The sequence below is a fragment of the Eurypyga helias genome, unplaced genomic scaffold (genome assembly GCF_000690775.1).
Source record: "Eurypyga helias isolate BGI_N326 unplaced genomic scaffold, ASM69077v1 scaffold401, whole genome shotgun sequence".
Classification (NCBI taxonomy): domain Eukaryota; kingdom Metazoa; phylum Chordata; class Aves; order Eurypygiformes; family Eurypygidae; genus Eurypyga; species Eurypyga helias.
In genome coordinates, this window is record NW_010231245.1 from 7181 (window position 1) to 32030 (window position 24850).

The following is a 24850-nucleotide window of genomic DNA, read 5'->3' on the forward strand; positions in this document are numbered from 1 at the left end:
GAAAAAACCTAAAAAGCTGGTTGCATCGAGCCAAACAGATTTTTCTGCTTCATGCATCCACATTTGATGTCAGTTAAACTATACAGGCTTTTTTTTTAACCTTAAATGGACTAGAAAGTGTGAATCATCCTTGGGGTGTCCATAGATGAAGTTAAGACAGTCGACGAAAACAGATTACAGTAGCTTTGCCATTAGCTGGAAGCAGTGAGATTTGTTGGAAGCAGCAGCTTTCAATTTTGGGGGTTAACACCTCTCACGTTTGGAGTGGTTGTCCCAGTTACTTTGATGCTGCAGCTACACTGGCTGTTCTTGAATTTTCAGGATACTTCTGTGTATCTACAAGTTATAATTTATACATATTTTTAACCACAGGTTTTAAATGTAAATATCTGAGTGTTTCTAAGCTCAAGCAAGACCAAAACTTTTCTCCTAAAGTCCTGAAAGCCTCTATGGATGTGTTACAGCTGTGTATTGTGATGTGTGGTTATTATTCCCAGCTTGATTTGGGTAACACAGCCCGCTTTCTATCAAGTCAGAAACGCTGAGCTTAAAGGGAACCCTGCCCAGGAAGAAAAAAAAAAAAATCCCAAGCCCGTAACAAAACAAGAGACAATTTTTGCTGTTTAGAAAATTAACACGTTTCCAAACCCAATGTTTTGTACCTGTCTCTGGAAGAAAAAAAGTTGAAGCAGTGGGTCTTCATGTGCTTCACTTTACCTCAACAAGGAAAGAAGGTATCTGAGAAGGCAGATATTTCTTTGGCGGGGAAGGGGCAGCTAGAGTACTGCCATCCAAGTTGTCATCTTCCATGTTTTGTTTCTTCATTCATTGGCAGATGTGTAGGGAGCTTAGAATCTCCATAACTTGGCAGAGTCTCCCTTACTTGCCCCCATTTGAGATTTTTCTTCTTGATAAATGCAGACAAAGGGAAGGAACAAAGCCTCTTTGAGCCAAGAAAAGGGGCAAGGGATGAAGCTTTTCCTTCACTTGGATTAATTAAAACTGCCACTTCTCCTTTTCCCCAGTCCACCTGTTTTGCTCAGTCTCTTTGCATTAATGTGAAATACCAAGTGATGAAATTGGACAAAAGGCATTTTGTAAAGCAATGCTCATCCATTTGCTTTTTCGATTTGTTTTATTTTTAATTTATACCAGACTGTTTTAAATGTAGCATGACCACAACTACTTTTTTAGAAAATGTGCTAGCTTGTTCTTTGTAACAGACATTAATATTAGTTACTAGATTGAGATAGAGCAGAAGTTGTTAACACTTGCTATTTAAAAAAGAGAAGCAGAAGCAATTTCACTTTTGCTATTGAGTACTCCTGTTTCAATGGAGTATACGCAGGCAGAGATTCTGACTGGCCCAATGATGCTGTCACCTAGGATCTAACCCTGCAAGGCACTAAGCAGTGCAGACCTCCTGTCCTCGTAGAAGTAAGAGCAGTCAGCACGTTGCAGCATTTGGACCTTTCAACAATCAAGAGTGGTGTGAGGCAGAGATTTGCTCTCGTGTGGGAAGGGTTGGTTTCTCTTTTCACTGAAAAGTGACTCTGATAATTCATTTTTGTGTCTTTAAATGCAAAGATAATGCAGGCCCTAGCTCAACACGCACACTAACTTTAAGTGAGAGAGGATTCAGCCACCTTGGGTTTATCTACCAGCTGTGAATGACTGAACATGTTCGGTGTCATTCTGACCCAAAGATATAATACATGTCTCTATCAGTGTGAGGGCTGGCCACTATTGCATTACTCTGTAGCATTGGTTTAGAACAGAGGGTTTAATTTGGCTTTAGTTAAAATCTAGCTGCTCCCCCACTAACTGGGTTACACGCTTTTCTGAAACCAGTTCTCTTCCTACAGGAATTTCACATTAAAGCTTTAAGATTAGAAAATGATGTGAATATTTTTGAATATTTAAAAACAGTAGTAAAAAGGTCAGTCCCTTCTAAAATAAACACAACGTTTGAAGCAGAATAATATTTTAATAAAATTAAATCTAAGTATTCACAAAGCATTATGCATATACAGTACATACTGTATTTAAAGCCTACGGACCTTAAATCATTTTATTCTAATGTAGTCGGCTTTGGACACAAGCTAAGCTTACTTGTTTTGTAATAAGAAAGTTTACAATTGTTCCTGAAAGTGATTTTACATATATACATATATATAGCTCTATCTATACTCCTACATGTAAGTGTAGGTATATACACACACTTGTGTGTATGTGTGTATATGAATATATATGAGTACATACACACATACGTACACACATATGTACATATATAAAATACATACATGCACACGTAGAGGAATGTGTGCTGGTGTATGTGTATGTCCACATACGTCTGTACCCTATCTAGGTTCATTGTAGAGGGGCCAGTCAGTAAAAACAGGTAACTGCAAACAACCACCCTAATAATTATAAAACAAAAATGTGTAAAGTATCTTTTAATTAAACAGATTGTTAATGATTTGTATTGAACAAAAGGAACACAGTCTTCTGCATTATATAGAAATTAGATTTATTGCATTTGATTATGTTTGTGTGACAGATGAAGAGTACCTGCCTGCTCATGACAGCTAACTTCTAGGATGGATTTTTTAAAAAAAAGTAGTAGTGGAAAGAAATTATTCAATTAATGCAGTTTTGTGGATGTGACCTATGGTGATACTTTCCAGCACGTGGCAGAGTTTTCCTGTCTCTTAAAATACTGCTCTACTTCAATAGGTTTGGAAGAAGGTTGGTTACTCTGTCCTAATTGTTTCAAACCCAGAAGACTTGGCTACCTTATTCTTTCTCTAGATTCAGAATCATTGTGATTTATTGTACAAAGCTCACTACAAGAGAGAGAAATCAGATTCAAAAGTGAGCTAGAAAAAGATTTTACTTGAATTTAACTTGGTCAGGTAGGAATTTTTTCTATGTTATTGGTCTCCTATTTGCTCTGAAGACATATCCACAATAAAATACTATTTCCATGACAGCAGTAAATGGTAATCTCCATGCAACGTAAACTGTAATTTCAGAACATGCATGTTATTTAAAAAAAATAAAAATATAAGGTGCCTTGAGAATGCTGGCAGTTTTACATTTGGAACATACAGTTAGTGTGTGTACATATATATATTTACATCAGAACTGCCCAACTTTACCTTACAAGCTTCAGATTTAGGAAAATATACAGTACTTTTGCATATAATGGTATATTCCTTGTAGACCCTGAGTCAAGTATAGAGGATTTAAATACAAAAAAAAGGAAAAAAAGCCATTAAAAGCACTTACATTTTTATGTGAAGTAATAGTACAAAAGTATTATTTCCCAGGAAGACCAGGATCAGAAACATGCCTATGAAGACTCAAGATTCCTACAGTGCTTAGTGAAGATTCTGGCAAGGAAGGATGCCTAATTGGCTGGAGATAAGTTTTACAATGCTGTGGGGGAGACTCTACAGACCGGTCATGTTCTTGATCTAAAAAAGAAGCCAGGTTGTCTTCTGAGGCTGTGTTAAGATGCACTCCACTTGAGAGGGATTCTTTGGATTTAAGTTTGGATTTTTCAAGGTCTAGAAATTCAGGACACTGGAAGGGAGGAGAAGAAACAAGATGGTAATAATTAAATCGGACTCTTCTAGGCTCTTGCTCTGCTCAGAATTAGCACACTCAGATGGTTGCTGGAAAACTATGTTTGAAAATTAAGCAGTGTACTGAAATAGTTTACATGACACTGCATTTGATTCAACGTAATTGAATGCAATTCTGTTGATTAATTGTAGAAGCCTGGCTATCTTGAACTGTCCTCAGACTTGCTCATATGATCTCAAGATACTCATATGAACAGCCCTTTCTCAAGGACTGAATATTCTTGAGACTCAATCTGAGTATGGATTTCAGCATTCTTGACTTTGCAGTTTTGTTTCAGAGCATAACTCTGGAATTGCATCATTTAGAACACTATAACCATTTAGATTCCAGTCTCAGCACTCAGTTCTCCTTCACTTTTAAACTCAGAACTTGTGTGAAGCGTGCGGTGCACCTGCTGATGTTTGCAGAGGGTGGCCATATTTCTGTTCAGACAGAGGTGTGTGCATACATTTTGTGCAGGTATATGCTCTGTGGGTTTATACTTCTGAAACTACTGCTGCGCATTTGCTGCCCTAATAATCTTCATGCATGCAAACTGGTGCCTTCTGGATGCATTGGACTTACAGTGCCCATCTGTCTTCCAGCATACACACGAGGAACCTGTCACAGCCAAGCACACTGGATTTACTAATTGTATGCTACGTGGCTGGTTTGGGATTCCTAGACATGCAGCAGCCTTTTGGGAACAATATGCCACTTTTCTGCCCAAGCTGTTAACTCCAGAAATCCCCCCAAAAATCGGAAATTCATCAAATTTTGCCTGAACAGAACTGGGGTAGAAAACATGGACTGGGAAATGCAGGTATGTCACAGCTGTGTACGTTCATATTTCCAGCCGTGGTCAGGGACTGGACATACAAATGGTTTTACCCCTCCTACTTCCCTCTGTGTATAACCACCATTCTGCATTAGCTGGACTGGTCTGGTCTGTGCCTTGAGGAAAACATGGTCATGGTGCTTCTCAGGGTTTCATGCCAGGGATCTATGGCAGATGCACTCATGGAGGCAGGTGTCATGCTAGGGAATCGTTTTTACAGCTGTGTCTAGTATTTGCCATTTCTGCTAACTTTTGTGAAGAGCATGATAATTAAGTCTGATTATAGTATCACTGTATGCGTCTCTACAACCCTCACAGAAAATGTGGCCTCTGAAACGGTGGTGTCTGAAGCCCACTGTGGAGGTGCTAGGTCAAAATAATAATTTCATATTAGTTAAACTAGTGAAGAAGCACATCGATTGGCATGCGTTTCTTCCATCATCAGCTAAAAAGATGAGCAAACCTCTTTTGATCTTATTGGACATGTACATACCTGAGATGAAGGACTGAAACTTCTGTCTGTTTTAATTGATGCTGCGGGTTGAAGCTTTTTTATCACCCGGATTGCTGGCTGTTGATAATCTGCACCTGCAGTCACCATGCTATAGGCAGGTGGAATGAGCGTTGACTGCCTTTGCAGAAGCTGCAGGATGGTTTGGATATCAGCAGTCATTTGGGATTCAAGCCTAGAGTAACACAAAATCAGTTAACTCATGGTCAGGGATAGTTATATTTTAACGCGCTGGTTACAGACGCATTCAAGAGGGATCTGAAGTTTATTAATAAAACAAACTATTGCTTGTTATGGCATGACCATGTCTTAAGTAGGAAAGAACAGAAGAGGGAGTACTGAGCCCTTCCAAAGCTTGCTGGGTCTCCCTTTGCTTTGCAGAGCATGTCTGTATGCTTGCCTCTGATCTTTTTGCTCCTTTAAGAATGAATGAATTACTGTCCCTAAGGTTGCAACAAAAAGTAACATGAGGGACCAGGTCTTTGGTTGAAATTAACTGGAATAAATTTACTCTCTTCATTCTAACTGGATTGATTTGTACTGCCTGAGGATGGGACACTTTTTCTGATGCATCTGACAATTAATTCTGACGCATCTGACAATTAATTCTGACATTCCCAATGCTAATAAAATGCACTGAAATAAGGAGAAAACCACATTTGTGTTTTTCCACAGTCAGAAAATGAAAGATGCTTTCAAGATCATTAAAATACCAACAGCCCAAGCCTCTTTACTGTGAAAATTTATTCAGAATTCAATTAATGTCAACATTTCTGATGTTCGAATTTAGTAGGTTTTCTTCTGGTCTTGGATTTTTTTTTCTTTCCCCTCCCCCCCGCCTTTTCATAAATTTGCATTTGACTTCTGAAACACTTGAGCAGCTTATGTTGTTCATACTTACAATTCCATAGCACTGAAATGATTCTCAAATGGTCTTGCCAAGATCTGTGACAAGCTCAGCAATAGGTAATGCCTGTGGTGCCTCCCTAGCTGTTGGAAGGCTGCACAACGGACTATGGCAGACTCTAATACATACAGCCTTCTGTATTGCTAGTCCTCTTCTGACAGAGCACACAAATCTTTGTCAGCAGCCTTTAATGTTGTGAGCGTTACTACTTGGGCTCCCTACAGCAGCAGAATTGATCCTGTGCTGACATATTTTTGCTTGCACCAGGTGCTTCACTGTTTGATGTTATTTTTGTTCATGTTGGAGCTGTCCATTACCTGTGTCATTTATTTATAAAAGCATCTATGAAATTAATCAAAAAAGTATGCCCAAAGGATATTTAGGATGTTGTTTCTTCCTTTATTGGGAGAAGCTGGTTTTGTGGCATGAGCTATCATAACGAAAGGCCCAAACCTGGAGGTTACTGTCAATCATGCCCTACTTGCCCTCCTGTTCAGCTCCCTTGGGTTCTTTGATACTTGCAAATGTGCATACCTCACACAAGCATGATGCTGATGCCACAGGGAAAAATACTGCAGCAGCAGCAGCATGCCACCATCCAGAGAGCTTCCGTCTGCTAAACTTAGGCCTAAACATTGCACTGAATAAAAGGGATTTAACATTGGAGGACTTGCATCAACTATTGCCTTTGGCTTTGAATTACCTCTAAAATTTTCCCTTCCTACTGTGTCAGCACTTGATGGGAGTTTCCCAGTACTTCAGAGAGTACCTCTGGTAGTCTTTATTCATCATCATTCCATATATAGCTTCTTCGTCCTTTATCCAAAATTTAAAACAGGTCCATGTCATGCCACCCAAGAATGAACAAACAGGAGAACCTTAGATGCTTGACCCATAGCCTCCCTGAAATTCCAATTGCTTAAAGAGGAGAAGCAGAGAGAGCTCTAGGGACATCTTACTTGTACTATGGCTTTCCAGCCTTCTATATCCATTTAATAATTTGAGTTATGCCAGGGCTCTAACTTGGCATGGAAAAGGTCAGAAAGAAGTGACCCTGCTTTTCAGTCCAGGAGGTCAGATCTGACATAAGCAGGATAGAATACTATCTTTTAGATTCAGAAAGGCCCCAAATCCTGAAAGCACGGAAAGCTTTAAGAACATAAGAAGAGTTAAAGAATAAAATTATTTAACAAAATCCATAATAATTTAAACCTTAATTTGTCATCAGCGATGATATTTTCTCACACAAATTACTGAGAACTTGCATAAGAATTTGATAAAACTATAGGTAAATTTGAGACATAACTTCAGTTTCATGAGGTTTCAGAAAAAGCAATGTAAAAGTGAAAGACTACACATTGTGGTGGGGAACATGCAGCTCTTCAGTTATGTCACATTTACAGTTACTTAGATTACTTGACTTTACTCCAATTAGAAATAATGGCAGTTTAGGTTTACATGTTAAAAATGTCTTTTTAATATACTATATAGTATTCAGAAATGAAAAATGCTATGGTCTGATTGGCTTATGGTAGATGAGGCAAGCAGTGTGCAGTTAACCTGTCTTTAAACTGATTGCTAAAATATACAGCACAAAATGCCAATGAAGAGCTAATAAAGTATAATTAGGGCTGAATGCGTGTCATAGTATTTGTCATGGAAAAATATTGTAAGTAGTGGAATTGCAGAGTGAAAATAATAAAAAAGCCACAGACCTGAGCATAGGGCAATTTAAAATTAAGTGAAATTACATGGTAAATTATAGTGTATGATGGATCAAAATTTTGTAACCATGTTTTTAAGATGCTATAAGCTATGCTGCTTAGATGCCAGCAGGGTAGTGTATCAAAGAGCAAAAGAGAGAAGGAAGAGACATTTTATTAAGCAAAGGTAATAATGGATTCTGACAGAGAAAGCGTCTGTTTACTGTTGTAACATATATAAGTATTTTGCCTTTGCATACTCCCATGTCTTAATTATTATAGAGATAGTTGCAAAGTAAGTTAATGCATCAAAAAGGGAATTTGTCTTTTTAAAAAGAGGCAGATGTTTTACTTTGGGTGTCCAGGAAAGGAAAAGTACTTTGGATACTGAAGATACTAACACTGCAGTTTTGTGGACATGTAAATGTCTAGGAATCATTGTTAAGGCAACGGAATTGTGAGTGAGGTGAGATTTAAATTTAACAAGGTTAGGTGTGTCACTACAGCTTCTTCATTAAAAAGTTGATCTCCTAAACAGCTAATTGAGGAGAAAGGCTTTTCTGCAAGGCAATTCCAAGTAATTAATGTGGGTACCTAGATGTAAGTGACATCAATATTCTGGCAATGAATTAAAAATCTTGTCCCCAGCCTTCCCAGAATAGGTTTTTCCAAGAATCTGGAAGACCGAATTTAGGTGCTATTTAGGCTCCTCAGAATACATATAGACAACAAAGTGATATTCCTATGAGGTTTATTTTTGTACTTTTGAGTTTCTGAAGATCTAAATGCTTTTGGAAACTTCCTGCACAGATTAATTCCTCCTGAAGCATCATTAATGTAAGTTGTATTATGTACTCTTTCACACTTTTTTTTGGGGTGTGTGTGTGTGTGTGTGATATCTCTGTTTTTACCTGTTGAGTTGTTCTTGAAGTAAATCTAATCGATTCTCCACTTCCCCATATATAAAGTCACTCTCAGTTTCACAGATGCCCCATGTAACATGGTGTAACGCTGACTGAGTTGGGGAGTCCTGGTACTCTTGGATGTTCTCCTGCTCCCAGTCTCTTTTATCAGTGATATCTGATGAAAAACAAACCATGTAAGAGTGTAGTTTCATAACTACGCTGCTGGAGAGGGGTTGGCACCCCTCAAGCATCCCACGTACTAGTGTTTCTCAAAACCTTGAAAGGCAAATTGGTATGCTGGCACACTGCCTGAAGAACTCTCTTTGTTCCTTACTATGATTTAAGGAAAGATAAAACTGGTTACATCCCAAAATTATGAAATTCTAACCTAATAGCAACATGTTAACATTTTGAAGCTGTAGATAAACAAGCATAGTTTCTTTGTCTAGTCAGCATAATCTGAGTTTTGCCACTGAATGGCTCCTATTCCTTTAGTTTTATTTACTTATATTAATTTTCTAGGAAATTCATTATTCACTGAAATTAGAAATATTTGTTCTAATCTAGTTGCATTAAATGACATACCTGAATGTCTTTGATTGTGTGTTTTAGAGACCTGGCTAAAACCTCTTCTCTTGCCCCCGAGTGTGCTGTTGGAGTGTATTCACTGCTTAGCTTTTTGGTGTAAAAGAGGACTTGCAGCACTGCATTTGGAGCACTGGGCACCCCTTACAGCGCATTGGAATGCACCCTCCAGTCAAAGTTGACAGACCTCAGCCAGCTGCCTTTCTCACCAATAACTGGAACAGTGCTTGTCTTAACAAGGCTGGTGAAGGTCACTCTGCTCTCTCTGAGACAGAGGTCATTTAATGCAACTAATTCTGCTTGCAAAGTGTATACTGGTTATTATTTTCAAAAGGGAAATTAATTTTCATTGATGTTTAGCATCACGAGTCTCCAACCCAACCACTACATCATAGTGTAAAACATGTCTCAGAGGGTCTTACAGTACTGTGGGGTGAAAGGTGCCAGTTCATTTTGTTTAATAATTTGTGAATTCTAAAATAATGAAATATTTAGCGTTGCTAGGTCAGTCAGAGATCACTTTAATATTAAATGAAGCTTCATAGTAAATAATAATTTTTTTTTTTCCTTTTTTCCTATTTGAACTACAGGTAGAATTTTGGATTAAGATAGAGGTTGGATTATGATAGAGAAAATTATTTCAAGCTAAAAAAAGCCCAATTGCATAATTATGATTGTGCTTTAGAGTTTCAGCGAGCTTGCTGAATTTATTTCCCCTTCTAATCCTTCTATATTGTATGTGCAATATACAAAGTATAAAAAACTTACTCTTTGAGACATTTTTACAAGGGCCTGTAGTGATAGGACAAGGGGTAATGGGTACAAATTGAAATCAGGGAGGTTTAGATGAGATATCAGGAAGAAATTCTTCACAGAGAGGGTGGAGAGGCACTGGCACAGGTTGTCCAGAGAAGCTGTGGATGCCCCATCCCTGGATGTCTTCAAGGCCAGGCTGGATGAGGCTTTGAGCAACCTGGTCTAGTGGAAGGTGTCCCTGCCCATGGCAGGGGGGTTGGAACTAGATGGTCTTTAAGGTCCCTTCCAACCCTAACCATTCTATGATTCTATGATTTATATTTATTTCTTTATCTCCAGCTCTCTGTAAAAAAATGATGATGACTACTCCAGGCCCCACCCTGTACCTGCTGTGCCCACAGTCCATCCCCTTTGTCCTCCCCAGTTTTTGGATCTCTGTGATCAAACACTGCACCTTACCACCCAAACAGAACTAAGGACACTCCTTCCTTTTGCTTGGATTTCTGCTCTGAGCTATTTCTCCTTCCTCTTTCAATTTACTTAATTTACACCTCTGTGCATTTATTAATTAGTTTACATTCCTGGTAGAATAGGCTGTTTCTCTTTTCATCAAGCTGGTGGAAGGTTGCAAATAATTTATCACAGGATATATTTGTTGCAAATACCCTTATCTGGCAGAGACTGAAGATCTTGCTGTAAGCTTTGTAGAGACTATGGGTGACGTATTTAGGATGAACAGGGCTTTTTCTGTATCTATCCCCCCCCGCCTCAAGCCGTTGTTACTTTGAGTGAATCTGTTGTCAAAAATTGCTTAATACCACTCAGATTCTCCTCTGCTGTATTAAAAAAGGCTGTTAAAACTTCAACACATGTTCAGTAGAACCCCCATTAGAGTTCTATTTGTAATTATTTAACTACATGAAGTTACAGAATATATTAGAAATTCTTACTACGCTCAGGCTGCTGCTTTAACATACATCTGGACAAAACCCTTGACTGCTTAGAAAGCATCAGCCTCTGTTTGAGCAGTTGGATTTGAATCCCACATCCCTTGGTAGTCCCTGAAAGGTTTGCTCAGAGCTTCTCCTAACACTTCTCTTGGCACTGCATGCTGATAACTCAGCATAGGTTGCATTCATTTCACACTTGTGAAATTTTTCTAAGCAACCAGAGCAGCCAGAGCCGTGTTTCAAAGAAAAGAGAAAAAAATGAATTGTGGGTGACAAGTGAGAGATTTGTTCAAATGCTATTAGCTAATCCTTTTCAAACACATCTTTGAGGAGTGTCGCTGTAAGTAAAGAACTTATTTTTTTAAAAAAAAAAAAGCATCCTGCTCAGATTTAGTATTTCAGGCAGACTTAGCCAGGAAGGGGAGCTCTCACTATGTGACTCTTCACTACGTGAAGGAGGAGACTTGTGTCTCTCTTTTTTGTCAGAGAAAGGTGCTTACAGCGTTGTCTGATCTTCGGTTAGCAGGTGGTAGAAGGTTTCCTAGAGCTGTAGAGAGTGTTTGAATTTCATGTGACATGACCTATAACTGATTTGATGCACTGAGCATAAGGAAGAGGAAAGAGATTTGATCTTGGCTACACAGAAACCTGTTCAGCTTCTCAGCCACTTAAACCAACAGAGGGAAAGAAGGATGTTGTAAATCCAGTGGATTTACTTTTTAGAAGTGAATTTCAGGAGTAGAAACTAAAAATATAGGATGTACATTTAATTGCTTTTTAACGTCCTGTGAAAGCCAAGTTGCTGATTGTTTTACATAATAAATAATTTAATAGAATCATGCATTTGTCAGTGCCATGGATTATACCAGGGAAATCACAGCTGGTTTTTGTCCCAGAATATGTAGACTATTACAATAAACATAGAATTTGTGACAAAGAACAGTCATGCAAATTATAAAATAGTTTCATACACTATAAGATACGGTATTGTACTGTTCAAAGCATCTTTTCAGGTACTTCCACATATACAAGTATCACCAGAAAAGCCCAACAGCAGTTACAACTTTATAACAAACTATGTTCTTCCAGGTCTTAAAGGATCCTAGAATGAGAACTGAATCAATAAATGTACATCTTGGTTTACCTGAACAATTCAAGAATCAAACTTACAGTGCAAATAATGACCAAATGAAAATAGAAACCACATTTTTTTGGCAATATATATTTTACCAACTATGGGAAAATTGTCAAGTTTTGTCAAAAGAGCTGTATGTTTTTATGTTATGAGTTGCATTTCAGGATTATGAGAGAGAAGTTTATGCAGATTCTGCCCACATTATCCAATACATTATTAATAATCTTTCCATTCATCAACAGTAATGACCAAAACTTAAAACAAAACTAAAGATAATTAAATATGTAACAGTCACAGTGGTAATGAATTTTGGTAGCTTTATACAAGTGCATTTGTATTCAAGAATTATATGTGGATTACAAACATACATACATACAAGCAGAGTCTATCTAAAATTTCGTTATGTTTATATCTACTTTAGTGGTAAGCTATAACCAATCTCTAATTAATATCAGGAATAGGAATTGCTTTTAAAACATATCAATCACAACCGATCCTATTTTATTGACCTTGAAGTTTTTATGAAAGTGACAAAAAAGGTAATTATCTTTCACAAACATTACCAGAAGTGCTAGATTACAAAGTAGAAAAAAGAAATGTGGTCTTAATCAAAATAAGTAACCTTTAGACATGCCAAATTTAGCTCAAATAAAATCTGGGATAGGTTGCCTTGGAAAACGTTGCTATAGCTGCAGGGACACATGTCTGGCTATTGGTAGGGGAAAGGTAAGCTTTCAAATTGCAGGCTGTATGCAACAAGTTTATGTCGTGTAGATTTATATAGCCCTAACCTGAGGAAAACAGACTTCATGACTTCAAAATGTAAAAAACACATTGTTTAGCCTGATTAATCATTAGGATTGTTTTAAATTACAGCCTAAAAGCCTAAAGTTTATTGAATAATAGTTAAATGGTTAAATTGCCTTAATGGAAACTAACTACTGTGGAAAACAGCATTAAATAATAAATACTTAATTTTTCCCTTCCAAATGAAATGATTACAAATGAACTTTCAGCAGTAGTAAAATTGTATATTAATTTGGGGCTTTTCATTAATTTCCCTTCACATCACTGAGAAAATTAATATTTTAGTATACTAGATGTAATTTTAATTATGTGATATAACTCTATGTAAAATTAACTGAGATTGCTTAATAGTTTTTGATCATTTGTCATATACGAATGGCCAAGTCTTTGTTCTTGTGTTTTACTTCTGAAAGTCAGGATTTGGTCTCTGTAATGCAATTGCACACCTTTTAACTAACATATGCAGCAAAATGGGATAGTGTTCTTTCAAGCTCTAACTTTTTTATTTTTCCCCCACTTAATTTTAATTGCACCTTGTCAATACAGAGAATTAAACTAGTCACCTGAAACAATTTTTCTTTTTTTGTCTGTACATGCAACCATCATTAGTTTTATCTAGTTCTCGTTATCTAGGATTTTTTACTGTCACCCAGCTCTGGCATATCAAACACTCTTTGAGGAATTCTTTACTGCTTTAAGTTCAGTTTTCACCCATGGGCACTCAGTGACATCCAGTACCAGTTGGCAATTTTAAAGTTTGTTTAAATGACTTTCCTAAGGCACTTCAGTTACAAGTTGATTTATTAACAAAGCCTGGAAAAACCTTTTGCAGATTCTGTAATCCAGTCCCACAGCCAACGTATTAAACTGTATTAGTCCTTTTGAGAAATAATTTTTCATCTAAAATTTTTTTTTCCTTGTTAACTTTTCAGAAAACACCAAAGTAAATATTATGTAAACAATCAATAGAACCATTCAGAAAATGACTTCTGATAATCAGACTAAAGAAGTTGCCTACTGATACTTTAAAGAAATCAGATCAGCTAATTACCTTTGCAAGAACTGCTTCTTTTGTCAACAAGAATTTCTTCTGAGGCATGAGCCATTTCTTCGAAGTCCACCTCTGTGGTTTTCTCTGTAACAGATGGGTAATCAGCTATGCCAGAGAACAGGGGCTTTTGCTCATCTTCAATGGAGGACACAAAAGATGACGATCCACTTTTTTTCTCCTCAAAGTGTTTCTTAATAGATTGATAGTATCTGGGGGTGTCCCCTGAGGGTTCAGGATCACTCTGATCATTTTCTTTGAAATAATCTGTTAAATAGAAATAATTGTGTTAAATGGAAATAATATTCACTTCATGAAATTGTGTTCTCGTTTGTTCTGGTCTGAGGATGGAGATGATTACTTTATCAGTTAGGAAGCCTGTCTATTAGAAATTTCCTTTAATCCTTTTTGATTCCTGTATCACAGGGAATTTATATTTCTTGTAGTCCTAGAAAACATTTGCGTGTGTTTAGTAAGGATTTGTAGTCCCTAAACCATAACTCATTATACAAAAAGTTGCTTACAACCAAGTCAGCAAAAGTTTTATCCAACACAGCCCTTCTATTTAATCACTGTTTTTTCCAGGCAAGGGTGAGATTTCAGGAAGCCTTATATTGCAAAGTTTTAAAAAATTATTATTTCATTCCTTCCCCCAGTTACTCACAGTCTTGACAGGCTAACAGTCATGGATGTCAGACTCCGTATCAAAACTACCCATTTAAGTCAGGCCCTAGTAAGAGCATCTTTGCTGATTATTCTTTTCCCAGCAAAGGTAAATGTATTAATGATCAGCCTCAAAATGCCTAGGCCCACCTCAACAGAGAGCATATTTCTACATGCTCATGACTGTTAAACCTAAATTTAGGATTGATATTGTAGAGAGAAACCCTATTTGTACAAAAAGGAGTTCCTTGTCTGCCTTTGTGGGATACTTTGGAAAGGTGTCTTGAGATGATCCCAAATTCCTTAGCCTTTAGAATTAATTGCAATTCTCTGAACATCCAATCTTTTGAATAAGAAAAGTACACAACATGCGTTATATATATGGTAGCAGAACACCAATCAAGTTGAGAATTAATCCTTCATTAATCACATTCAAGGTCTGTGGTGAGGAACAGAAGATTCAGTCCTATTAAGATGTGGCAAATAAAACCACATTTAAAGCAGATACCTTTAAAAGCACATTGTAAAAATTAAGAAAGGATTTAAACCCAAGAATGATCATTTATGAACATGCAGAACTCCTGATCTCTTCTCAGCATAAACTTGAAGCTAATTTCCAATTCAATATTTGGTCTTACCTATTTTTAACTGAAATGTCAAGATAATTCTAGTTCTGCTATTTATTTAAAACACATTTTAGCAGGGTAGTCTCAACAACATATAAATACTGCAACTAGTTTGCATTAACTTCCTGGGCAGACAGCATGATTTCCCATCTGCTTTGTGCTAATTACTAATCAACACTGATCTGGAATGTCTGTAGTCTTTACAGCCTACAGCAGTGGTTAATACAACAGTTAGTATATTCCCTAGGCTTCTCTCTGTTTTCTGGTCACTGTAAGGAAATGAAACTGTGGCCTCATCTAATCCTCTTTATCTGCACATAAAGAGAACACAATGTCTGTACAGAGCACTCTGCAGGAGTCCAGGCATCTGTGAGCAGTGAGGGTGGGTAATAGTGAACAAAATAAAATCAGTACTAAAGCAGTCCTCCCATAACTGTACCCTCTAGAGTCTCCAAGGGCAATTAACACAGCCCTGGACTGAAGGAGCTTTATTTGCCTTCTGTAAAGCCGGATTGCTAGCTATAAGTGATAGCTATGATACTGCAAAGGCATCAACACAAATGCTGGCAGCGTAAAGCTCTTGGGAGATGCTCAGCCTGGAGAGTCAAGTACCATGTTCTCTGCAATCCCATCTCCAAAACAGTACAAAACTAAAACTAAGGTAGACGTCTCCCGTGGTTTTCTTGTGGGAATATATGGTGAAAAAAATATAGACATGCTACAGTAAATTGTCTTAATTACTTAGTGCTTGACTGACTTCAACCTGTGAAAAAGACCTTCTAATGAAAGCTTGAAACTGCTGGTTTTTAGGGTAATTTTTTATGTTCATGGGATTTTGTGCACTAACAGTAGCAGTAATGAGCACCCTGTGGAATACAAATCAATCAGTGGACTAATTCTGAGAGGAGGTCATTGAGACTCTGATGAAAACATTTGTATAGCAGGTGAAGCATAGCAGACTGTCCTATCTGTGATATTCATAGAACACTAAAATATATAGAAACAAAAAGCCAGATTCTGCTAACAATTACACTGCTGTAAATGCAGGGTAATTCAATTGATAGTCTCCATCTATATCTGAACAACAGAACATATTCTTTTCCAAATGCTGTCCACGTATAATGAACTCACTAGCATTGGAAGGAAAGTGGAGATCTTTTGAATGTAGGGACCTGCCTATTGAAATCAAGGAAGATTTGTTCATCAGCTGATCTATTTCAGAACATGCATCTTTGCCTTTACTGCTGTTGCTTTATCTGCTAGCCATCTGGCTACATTCAGAGTCAAAAGTTGTTTTTCTTTTAAAAGACTCTCATTTAAAGGTTCTTCTGTCTGAAGAATAATCCTGCAGTACTTTGCAAGTAGAGTAGGAATTAAAATGAAAACTGCATTTTTTATTTGTCTCTTCAAGACCTGATGATGGCATAAGCTCTGTACCTCAGCTTAAAACTTGACAGTGCCTGAGTGCAAAGCTCAGTGGTAATATGTTACAAATAATATTTAGGTGGTGCTTTATTCAGAGTGTGACTTTCTCCAATTTCTCCTTCCTTTTGTAATGAAATCCAGTCATTGGTTTGGAATGAATTGTCCAGAAGAGAAGAGTTTTATATCTGTGTACAGTTATGCATGGTTAAGTTCACTTTCTATCACAAACTCATGGTTTCAAAACATTTATCTTCTCCTTTCTCTTCTGTTTCCAAAAGAAATGTAATTATTAAAAAAACCCCTCATCCTAGTGCTTCCTCCTTCCTTTTCCAGTAAGACAAGTTTCACTCTCTGATTCTGATTGCTAGAAACAATTCTGCTGAAGATTATTTTGTAACTTCCTACTTTACTAAACATGTACAAACATAATTTATACTTTTTATGGGACTCGTTTTAGCCTGTTATGTGTTTTGGGTGCCTGCCAAGTTTATAGGCAATGTCCTCTAACATTTTCTGTCTGGAAATGTAAAAATCTTAATAGTAAATATAAGAAGGTTTATGGCCTGCTTTTTGCACTTTCAGTGGCAAAGGAAGGGAAAAAGTGGGGTTGTCATGAGGGCAATGAAATATGGCTATGACATAGACTAACAGAAATAATGGCATAAAATCCATCTTGGGGGGATGATTACCAGAGATCAAACAAGTTTCTTTTGTTTGCCACGGTCAGCTTGTAGCATTGAAGTTTTGCATTATTCAGACAGTGGCAGTCTGCACAATCTAGGCATATTTTCTCTTAACTTATTAGTCTGCTGCAAAGGATATTGGTGAAAGTGTCAGTAATATATTATGTGTGGAGCAGCATTGTTTAATATTATTGTAATTTTATTAATTGGAGTATGTCATACTTTATCAGGCTACCTATGTAGTCTATGGTTTCAGAAGGCGGCAATTTTTTACTCCCTTTTTCAGCCATCCAAAATAAGTTCCACAATATGCCTAGACAAATTCAATTTTGTGCAGGAAATGAAGTGAATGACTTCCTCACTCCCACAGAAAGCAATTTATATCCCAAACCATAAAACAGAGAATCCTCTTCATTAGAATGATCTGCATAACCGTAAATCTGTTCAGTAGACAAGGCATCTTCCTTTTCCTTGCATAAAACCTACCATATTATTTTATGCTACACCAAGTACATTGCTTGGTAAGGAGAAATGCACACTGTGACTTGGAAGGAGGGATGGTTGATTGCTCAAAAGGTCTGCAGATCTTCAGATTCCCAGCAAGTATTTTGGTTCAACTACTGTTAGCTCTTTCTTATGTGATATTCACAAACGTTCCTGTGGTGTTTGATGTGTTTTTGCTCCATATGAACAAAGTATTTGCTAGTAATCATGACTATTTGTTACCTGTTCTTTAATTTAAAAATGTTAGTTACCTTGTCAGAGAGCATAAAAATGCCTTATGGGCTCACCCATGCACCACAGGCAGCAGCTAATTGGAATGAAAAGTCAGTGACCAAGCATTTCAGATTGTATGTCAAATACAATACCACAGAGTTAAAAAAGTGCAAAATCTCAAAGATGTTAAAAAATCAAAAGCTGTTGATGCATAATTTGAACACTCGTGTTCAAACCATGCCTATGTTTTCCACCATATAGATGGAGAGCAGCATAAAACCAGTCAGGCAAAATGGTAATCCTAAATCCTGCAATCCCTGCTTTTCACTTAGTTGTGTAATAATACATACAGAGGTATAATCGACACATAATATATATGTAATATCAAAAACTACATTGCGAAATATAACTGAGTGCCTTCTGATAGACTAGGTAATGGAAGAAGATCAGAAAGGAGGAAGCTGACTGCATGTGAACACTGAAATGAAAGCAACCCAGTGTCTCATCACTCAGTAGATAACTGTTGCTATGGTGAAGGTATACCTTTTTGGTGTATTTTTCATATATCTAAGAATAAAAGAAAAAATTTGAAGTATCATGTATTTCTTCAAGATATATTATTATAACAATGAAATCCACAGACAGAATGTCTGACACCTTTGTTCCTAATGCCAACCTTTCTTTGACGTGGGTCTTTCAGATTGGGTCTCTTAACCTCTTAATCTGCCATTAATTTTTTTACCTGAAAATGATGTTCATACAGAACCTTCCAATCACAGGCTTCAGAACGGTTTTTTAATTCACAATTTCTATTAACTCTTTACTGCTTAATTTTAGTGAATTTAAAATCTTTGGAGAGAAACTGTACAGATTTGAAAACAGTCTTAAGGGAAACAGTATGAACAACTTCACTGGATTTATTTTGCAGTAGGAGAAGGACGTGATTCCCATGGTCTTTACAAATGCATGACAAGCAATCGATAAAATTCTGGACTTTGTATGCCACATTTGAAATGAGAGCTTTTCCACCTTTGCTACCAGAAAATGTGTCTGAAAACTGATTTTGGCCTTGTCTATAGAGATATTTAACCATTCTCAAACATCAGAAAGTACTATAACTTACATTGAATTCCCTTAAACAAAACTAAGACATTTATAAATCTTGAGTTTTAGTGCTTGAGCTCTTTTCTCTCACAATCAACTTGGCCTACACTCAGCCTCAGAGTCCTGACACCACGTATCATGACATCTGGATGTTTGTCAAAACCAGCCTGAACTCATGTCCTGACAAGGAACATATCCCAGGAAAGGTCATCTGAAAGTCCATTCCAGAAGATGAACAACTTGAACAAAGCACTCTACCATTTTTCAACTGAAGAGAAATTTGTCCGTTGTCAGGACAGTCTTCTATTGCCATCATGATCATCTCAGGTCATGACTGGTGACCAGGGAAACTGAGAGGTGCTGCCTTCATTAATGTTTTTGCATGCCTGCTGAAAGCATAGCTTGCTCCAACATCTGCACATTACCAATACTTCCCTGAGGATAAAATAATACAGAAAAAAGCAAAAACTTTTAAGGAAACTTTAATCATAAAGTCCTTATAACTAATAACTTGAAGAGAAAGCATCAGTCAGTTTCTGTAGAGGATTTCTTGCTCATTGGTGTAACATCATTGATGATTTTAGCACTGTTGAAGTTGTCACAATGTCTGATTATTAGTGCTAGAAAAATAACCTACTTTTTGGATGGGTTTTAATGCATGAAAACTGTATGGAAAGATCACAAATTTAGTGTGCATGAAAAAAGAAAAGTAGTTTGAAAGCTGTACAAAATGTCCATTGGATAGGCTGAGAAGTTCAGATCTAAAAATTTTCTATATGATCTCAGCTGAAAAACCAGAAATTGGTATGGTCAGAAGAAGTAGTTGGTCCTGGAGCTCTGAAAACAAACTGTTCTGTTAAAATCTGCAGTGCACTTTGTATAGCAAGGGTCTCTGAACAGGAAAACTATTTATTTATCACATTTAATATAGTAATAATGGATCAAACAGTGAGACAATTAAAGGCTGCTGTTCACATACACTTTACTTGCTTTTGTTAATCTAAATAATCAAATAGTATTCTGTTGGTTAATTGCACTTTTAAAAGTGCAAAGTTACATTTGCAGCTGTTTAGTTATAATTAGGGGAAGCAATAAAGCACACAGTGCCTGCTCAGTGATATATTTCCTCACATTTGAGTACCACAGGATTATACATTTTAGAAATAAAAAAGAGCAATGTAACGAAACCTGAAGTCATCACAGATTCATTAATAATTTAATTTAACAACAGGGCCAGATTTTTATGATGAGAGCTGGCTACGTTACTGCATTTTCTCCTTCTGTGAACCTCATATACTGTTATGGCCTTCTACAGCATAATATCCAGCATAACTTAGGTGAAACAGAGAGCAAGTGAAAATAGATTCTTTCCATCAGAGATTTTTTGGCTTAAAAATAATCTTTTGAAACAGAGAGAGTTATATCAAAGCTTGGCCCTTTTCAGAACATGGCAGAGACAAGAGTTCTAAAAGGTGCATACATGTTTCTTGAGACATTTCTTAAGCTGGTAGAAAGAATTTATCCGAAGTTCCACCAGGCACATAGGTTTGTGTATCTGTAAGTCCTTGTTCAGCACCTTGTAACATCAGATGTCTGTAGACCTGTCAGACCTTAAAATTTGCAGCAATGACAAAGACATACAATGGCTCCTGAAACTTGGGATGAGGAAATCCTTATATCCTTCAGCACATGTTTGTTTTCCTCCTTCTTCCTTTCTTCTACTCACTATGATTCCCTTCAAATTTCCCACCTGTCTTTAGGACCCGCTACTTACAAAACGTACTGTCAGATATGTGTGTGGTCTTTGACTAACACCAAGGAAAAACGGTATCTGTCTAGAAACTGATGCAGGAAGATTTCTATTTCTAGGAAAAGTAGGTTATTGGTGGTATTTTAGGAAAGTTAAAACATTTTCTCCTCTCACTAGCAAAAAGGTTTAAAGTTCTTATTTTTCTGTGACTGTTTTTAATGATAGTAGTTTTCTTCCAATTTCATTAATAATTTGGGCACTCCTAAGTCTTTACTGGGGAACCTAAAGACACAAACTAGTGAAATTCCACCATTATCACAAGTCCTGGCAATTTTGCTGAAAGGTTTCAGTAGGTTGGATAGTGATGGTGGAGGAAATGAACTGTACCGGAGAGAGCTGTTTGAATCATTGTTCTGTCTCAGTGCTGCTTGGTAAGTTAATGTGTCCTTTGCAGCATTTCTTCTCTGAGCTATGAAGGTTTGGATGATTCTGGAAATAGGGAATAGCAGAAGATACTGAAACTTCCCCCCCCTCATCCTGGACTAAAGATTGAGTTACTTTTCCATAAGGGTCCATGTTCTTTTTTTTCAAATGGACTAAGAAAGGACCTAGTTTTGAATACCCGAATTTGAGACACATTTAAAAAGCCAAGAATTTCAAAGTCAAAGTCAGTATGCAATCTTTCATTTATTCTTTTGTGCCATTTTTAGTACAATGAGGTAAGTTAAAGATGGAGTGACAGCCTTATCTCTGAATTTTCTTTGCTTTGTCTGGCTTGTATCAGCTTTAATGCTAATCAGATAATAATAGAAGGATAATTTTTGATTTACAATTCAGGAAACAATATTGTACTTAAAAAATCAGAAACAGAGAATTATAAACATGTACCTCAGAAGGGATTCAGGGTAAAGGCCAAAGCAGTTCTCTTCCCATGCTTAGAATTCTCTTTTACAAGGAATTCAGCTTTCACTATAGTACTATTATTACTTTTCAAAGGATGGCTATGGCTATGTGTGACTACATACAACATTTCGATCAGATTTGGCCTCTGGAAACAGCCTCTCTGGGGGCAACTCCTGGAAACAAGACTCTTTGTGGGAGCTCCCCAAGGTGGCTCCTAGGCACTGTGGTAACAGCAATAATGATAACAATAACAGGAAAACTGCAGTGATGGGCTCTCTGATGACCTTATACTTTTTTTAGGGGTTTCATGCTGACGGTAAGATTTTGGGGACATGAGGTCTTGTTTCAGGCCATGTGCTGCCTGACAAGATATTAGTTGTTTCCTGGTCATCTAACCATCTGACACTCTGGCTGAATATTAGAAACTGTTATAATTAAGTCCAAGCAAACTTCATCAGCATAATACTAAGAGTTTAACACAGTTAAATTGGAGCATCAATTTTGTCCAGATTTTTACCCTACTTTCTTGTTAGGGGCATAGCATAGTGCTTGGCTGAACCATCTATTAATAAAGTAAGCATTGAAATAAATAGACTGGGAGAAGGGGACAAGAACGGGAGAGAGCAGGGGTGGGGGAGTGTTTCCCCATTCTCTTGGTACTGCTTCAGCTCATAGTTTTAGGCAGGAGAATCAATTCCTGAAATATTTCCTAGTCTTCTCTGCTGCCAGCTATGGAAAGCTATGTTTAATATGGTTTGGCTTTTTAGCCTGGGTAGTACCTACAAGCATTGCACACTTAAGGTAGCTATACTAATCAAGACTCAATTAGAAGTTTATTAGTGTTCTGGCTTCTGTGCTTACTTTGAGAACAGATCAGTACATACTTTTGGGAAAGTCTGGTCAAGAAGCGTAACTGTTCAAATTAGAATTCAGTACTATATAAGTTTACTTACTTAATGTGCTAAAAATGAAACACTGCAAAATGCATTTTATATCCCACTTGTTTGTTACAGTCTGTGTCAATACAAGCAAGTGCAAGCAGTAATTGTGTAACAAGATTTCGTAAGAACTTTGTTTTGTGGCCTTTTAAAATTACCTCCATGGAAAAAAAAATTCCATGTTATGAGTTCCCTGGGACAGCTGACAAAAGTTTAAAAGATTAAGTCATCGCTAGCTACCTTAATCTCTGGTTACTAATTTAACAATATCACTCCATTGGAGTGATATATCGTCCTCTCAGCTATAGTCTGTGGGATGATGTTCTTGATTTTGGATGACAGCTAAAAATCCAGAATAAGGATTTACATCAATAAGGTCAACATTACATTCTTAGTTAGTATGTCCACGCTGGTTTATTTAGCCAGTATTTTAATTATCCTGGATATGACTGAAAGATTTTATATGCCCCGTCAAAAGAACAAAGGATGTCTATGATTTAGCTGTGTAACAAGTGCAGTTTTAGCCCCAAATCAGTTTTGTCCTTGGTTCTAGCGCTTCAAGAAAATTATGTGTGCCCTGACTAGGTCCAGAACTTTGATAGCCTTCAGCTAAGTCATACATGAATTCAAGTTAAATGCAAAGAATATCTTTCAACGAGCATAATTGGACACTGGAACAGTCCCAAGAAGGCTAAGATTAAATTTAGAACTGTTATTAACAAAAAGTAAACCAAGATGCTAGCAAAGGTAATAATACTTGAACTCCAGAAAAGTCTTTTCAAAGCCTCAAGTTTTCAAGTGTTCAGTGAGCTTACTGACACTCTGCCTGTAACTTTTGCATTTTTCAGCTGTACGTTTGGATTTCATATTGATGTAACCACCTATAGTGATGCCCTATTCAGCATGGATAATAGATCTGCACTCAGAACTCACAGAGCAAACGAAACTTCTTGGCCCTATGTATTTCCCTTGAAATTAATTAACTCCCACAGAACTGCTGGAGGAAAATGAGAAAGGGGGAGAAAGGATTGTATTTTGCGCTGCTGAAAGAGACAACTGAATGTAGATGGTGCAGCTTGTTTTGCCTCAGTTTTCAGCAAACAGCTGAGAGCTTGGTTTGGAACTGCCAGGCAGGAATACTGCTTATTTTAAGCAGTTGTGGAGAAGTTTCTTGGCTGACTGTCAAGCATCTATGGCATCCGTCTAAGGCTGCACCTGCACCTCTGCAAGGAACATCATCCATTATTCTAAAAGACCTGCAATGAATTTCTTTTGGGTGAGAGCAACAGTACGCTGCTATGTAGTGTAACTGCTAATTTTGCAGGGGACCTCTTGTGGTATTACAGTCCTTTCTGGAAACCAGCGAACGAGTCAGTCCCTCAAGTAGCCTTGCACCATTTAAAATCACATTATGGCAGAGCCCAATGTACTAAGATAAATTTTTGTTGACACAGGTAAGAAATGGTATAAATATGTATGGGTGGCATGAAAATGTCTTGCATGGAATTGGAAAAGTAGTGGTGCTAACTGCAGATGCATAGCAGAGAGCAGTGTTGATTTTGCTTAACCTCTGTTAAAACTTGTGCAGGAAGAGTTACCATGGCAACAAGGTCCAAATCAGGCTAGCATGAACTAAAGGCTGAGATAACACAATCTCATTTTTAGCACTCCAAAAGGGAGAAAATTGCTGATGATCACACTAAAGATGGAAACAATAAAATTTCAGGCTGCATAATATGCTGGTAGGTCAACAACTGAAAGTAAAGAATGCCAACAGGAAGACGATTTCGTGAGCAAACTCTCCCCGCCTCTAATTACAAATCAGTAAGAATTTAGTGAGATGTATAATACCAAAATATAAAAGTGAGAATGCTGGGTGTCTCTATCCTGTTCTGAAATCAAAATATGGTTGTTAAAAGTCATCATACAACAATTATTTTTTATCTGTAAGAATACTGTGACCAGCAATGCATTTGCCAGCTGTGTGTTCAGGAGCTCCGTCTTTTCTACACCAGTTCTTCTGAGGCACTCTGCAGAATCATCCCCAAATATTTATCATTATAGAATAGCTATACTGGATCAAAATATGATATCACTTCCTCCTGTATGTAAGGTGTTGAAAACAATAGAATATTACTTTGCAAGCCATTAACAACCTCTAGGACTCTACAACCTCATACACGATGTAGAATGGGCCACAGAAAAGTCTAAATGTCTATGACTACAAAGTGTCTGCTGCAATTATGGCAACGTATGGTGAATCTGA

General features: G+C 37.2%; 1 protein-coding gene across 1 annotated transcript in view; it reads right to left on the reverse strand.

Moving 5' to 3' along the window:
• Positions 1 to 2518: 2518 nt before the first annotated feature.
• The window catches only part of KCNH7 (potassium voltage-gated channel, subfamily H (eag-related), member 7), a 93427-nt gene continuing 71095 nt past the window's right edge, over positions 2519 to 24850 (reverse strand). The window contains exons 14-17 of the mRNA XM_010160968.1: positions 13779 to 14042; positions 8501 to 8669; positions 4962 to 5154; positions 2519 to 3588 (exon numbers count right to left, since the gene is read on the reverse strand). Of these exons, the coding sequence (XP_010159270.1) occupies positions 3322 to 3588; positions 4962 to 5154; positions 8501 to 8669; positions 13779 to 14042 (893 nt within the window). The 3' untranslated portion in view covers positions 2519 to 3321. The remainder of the gene's footprint in view (positions 3589 to 4961; positions 5155 to 8500; positions 8670 to 13778; positions 14043 to 24850) is intronic.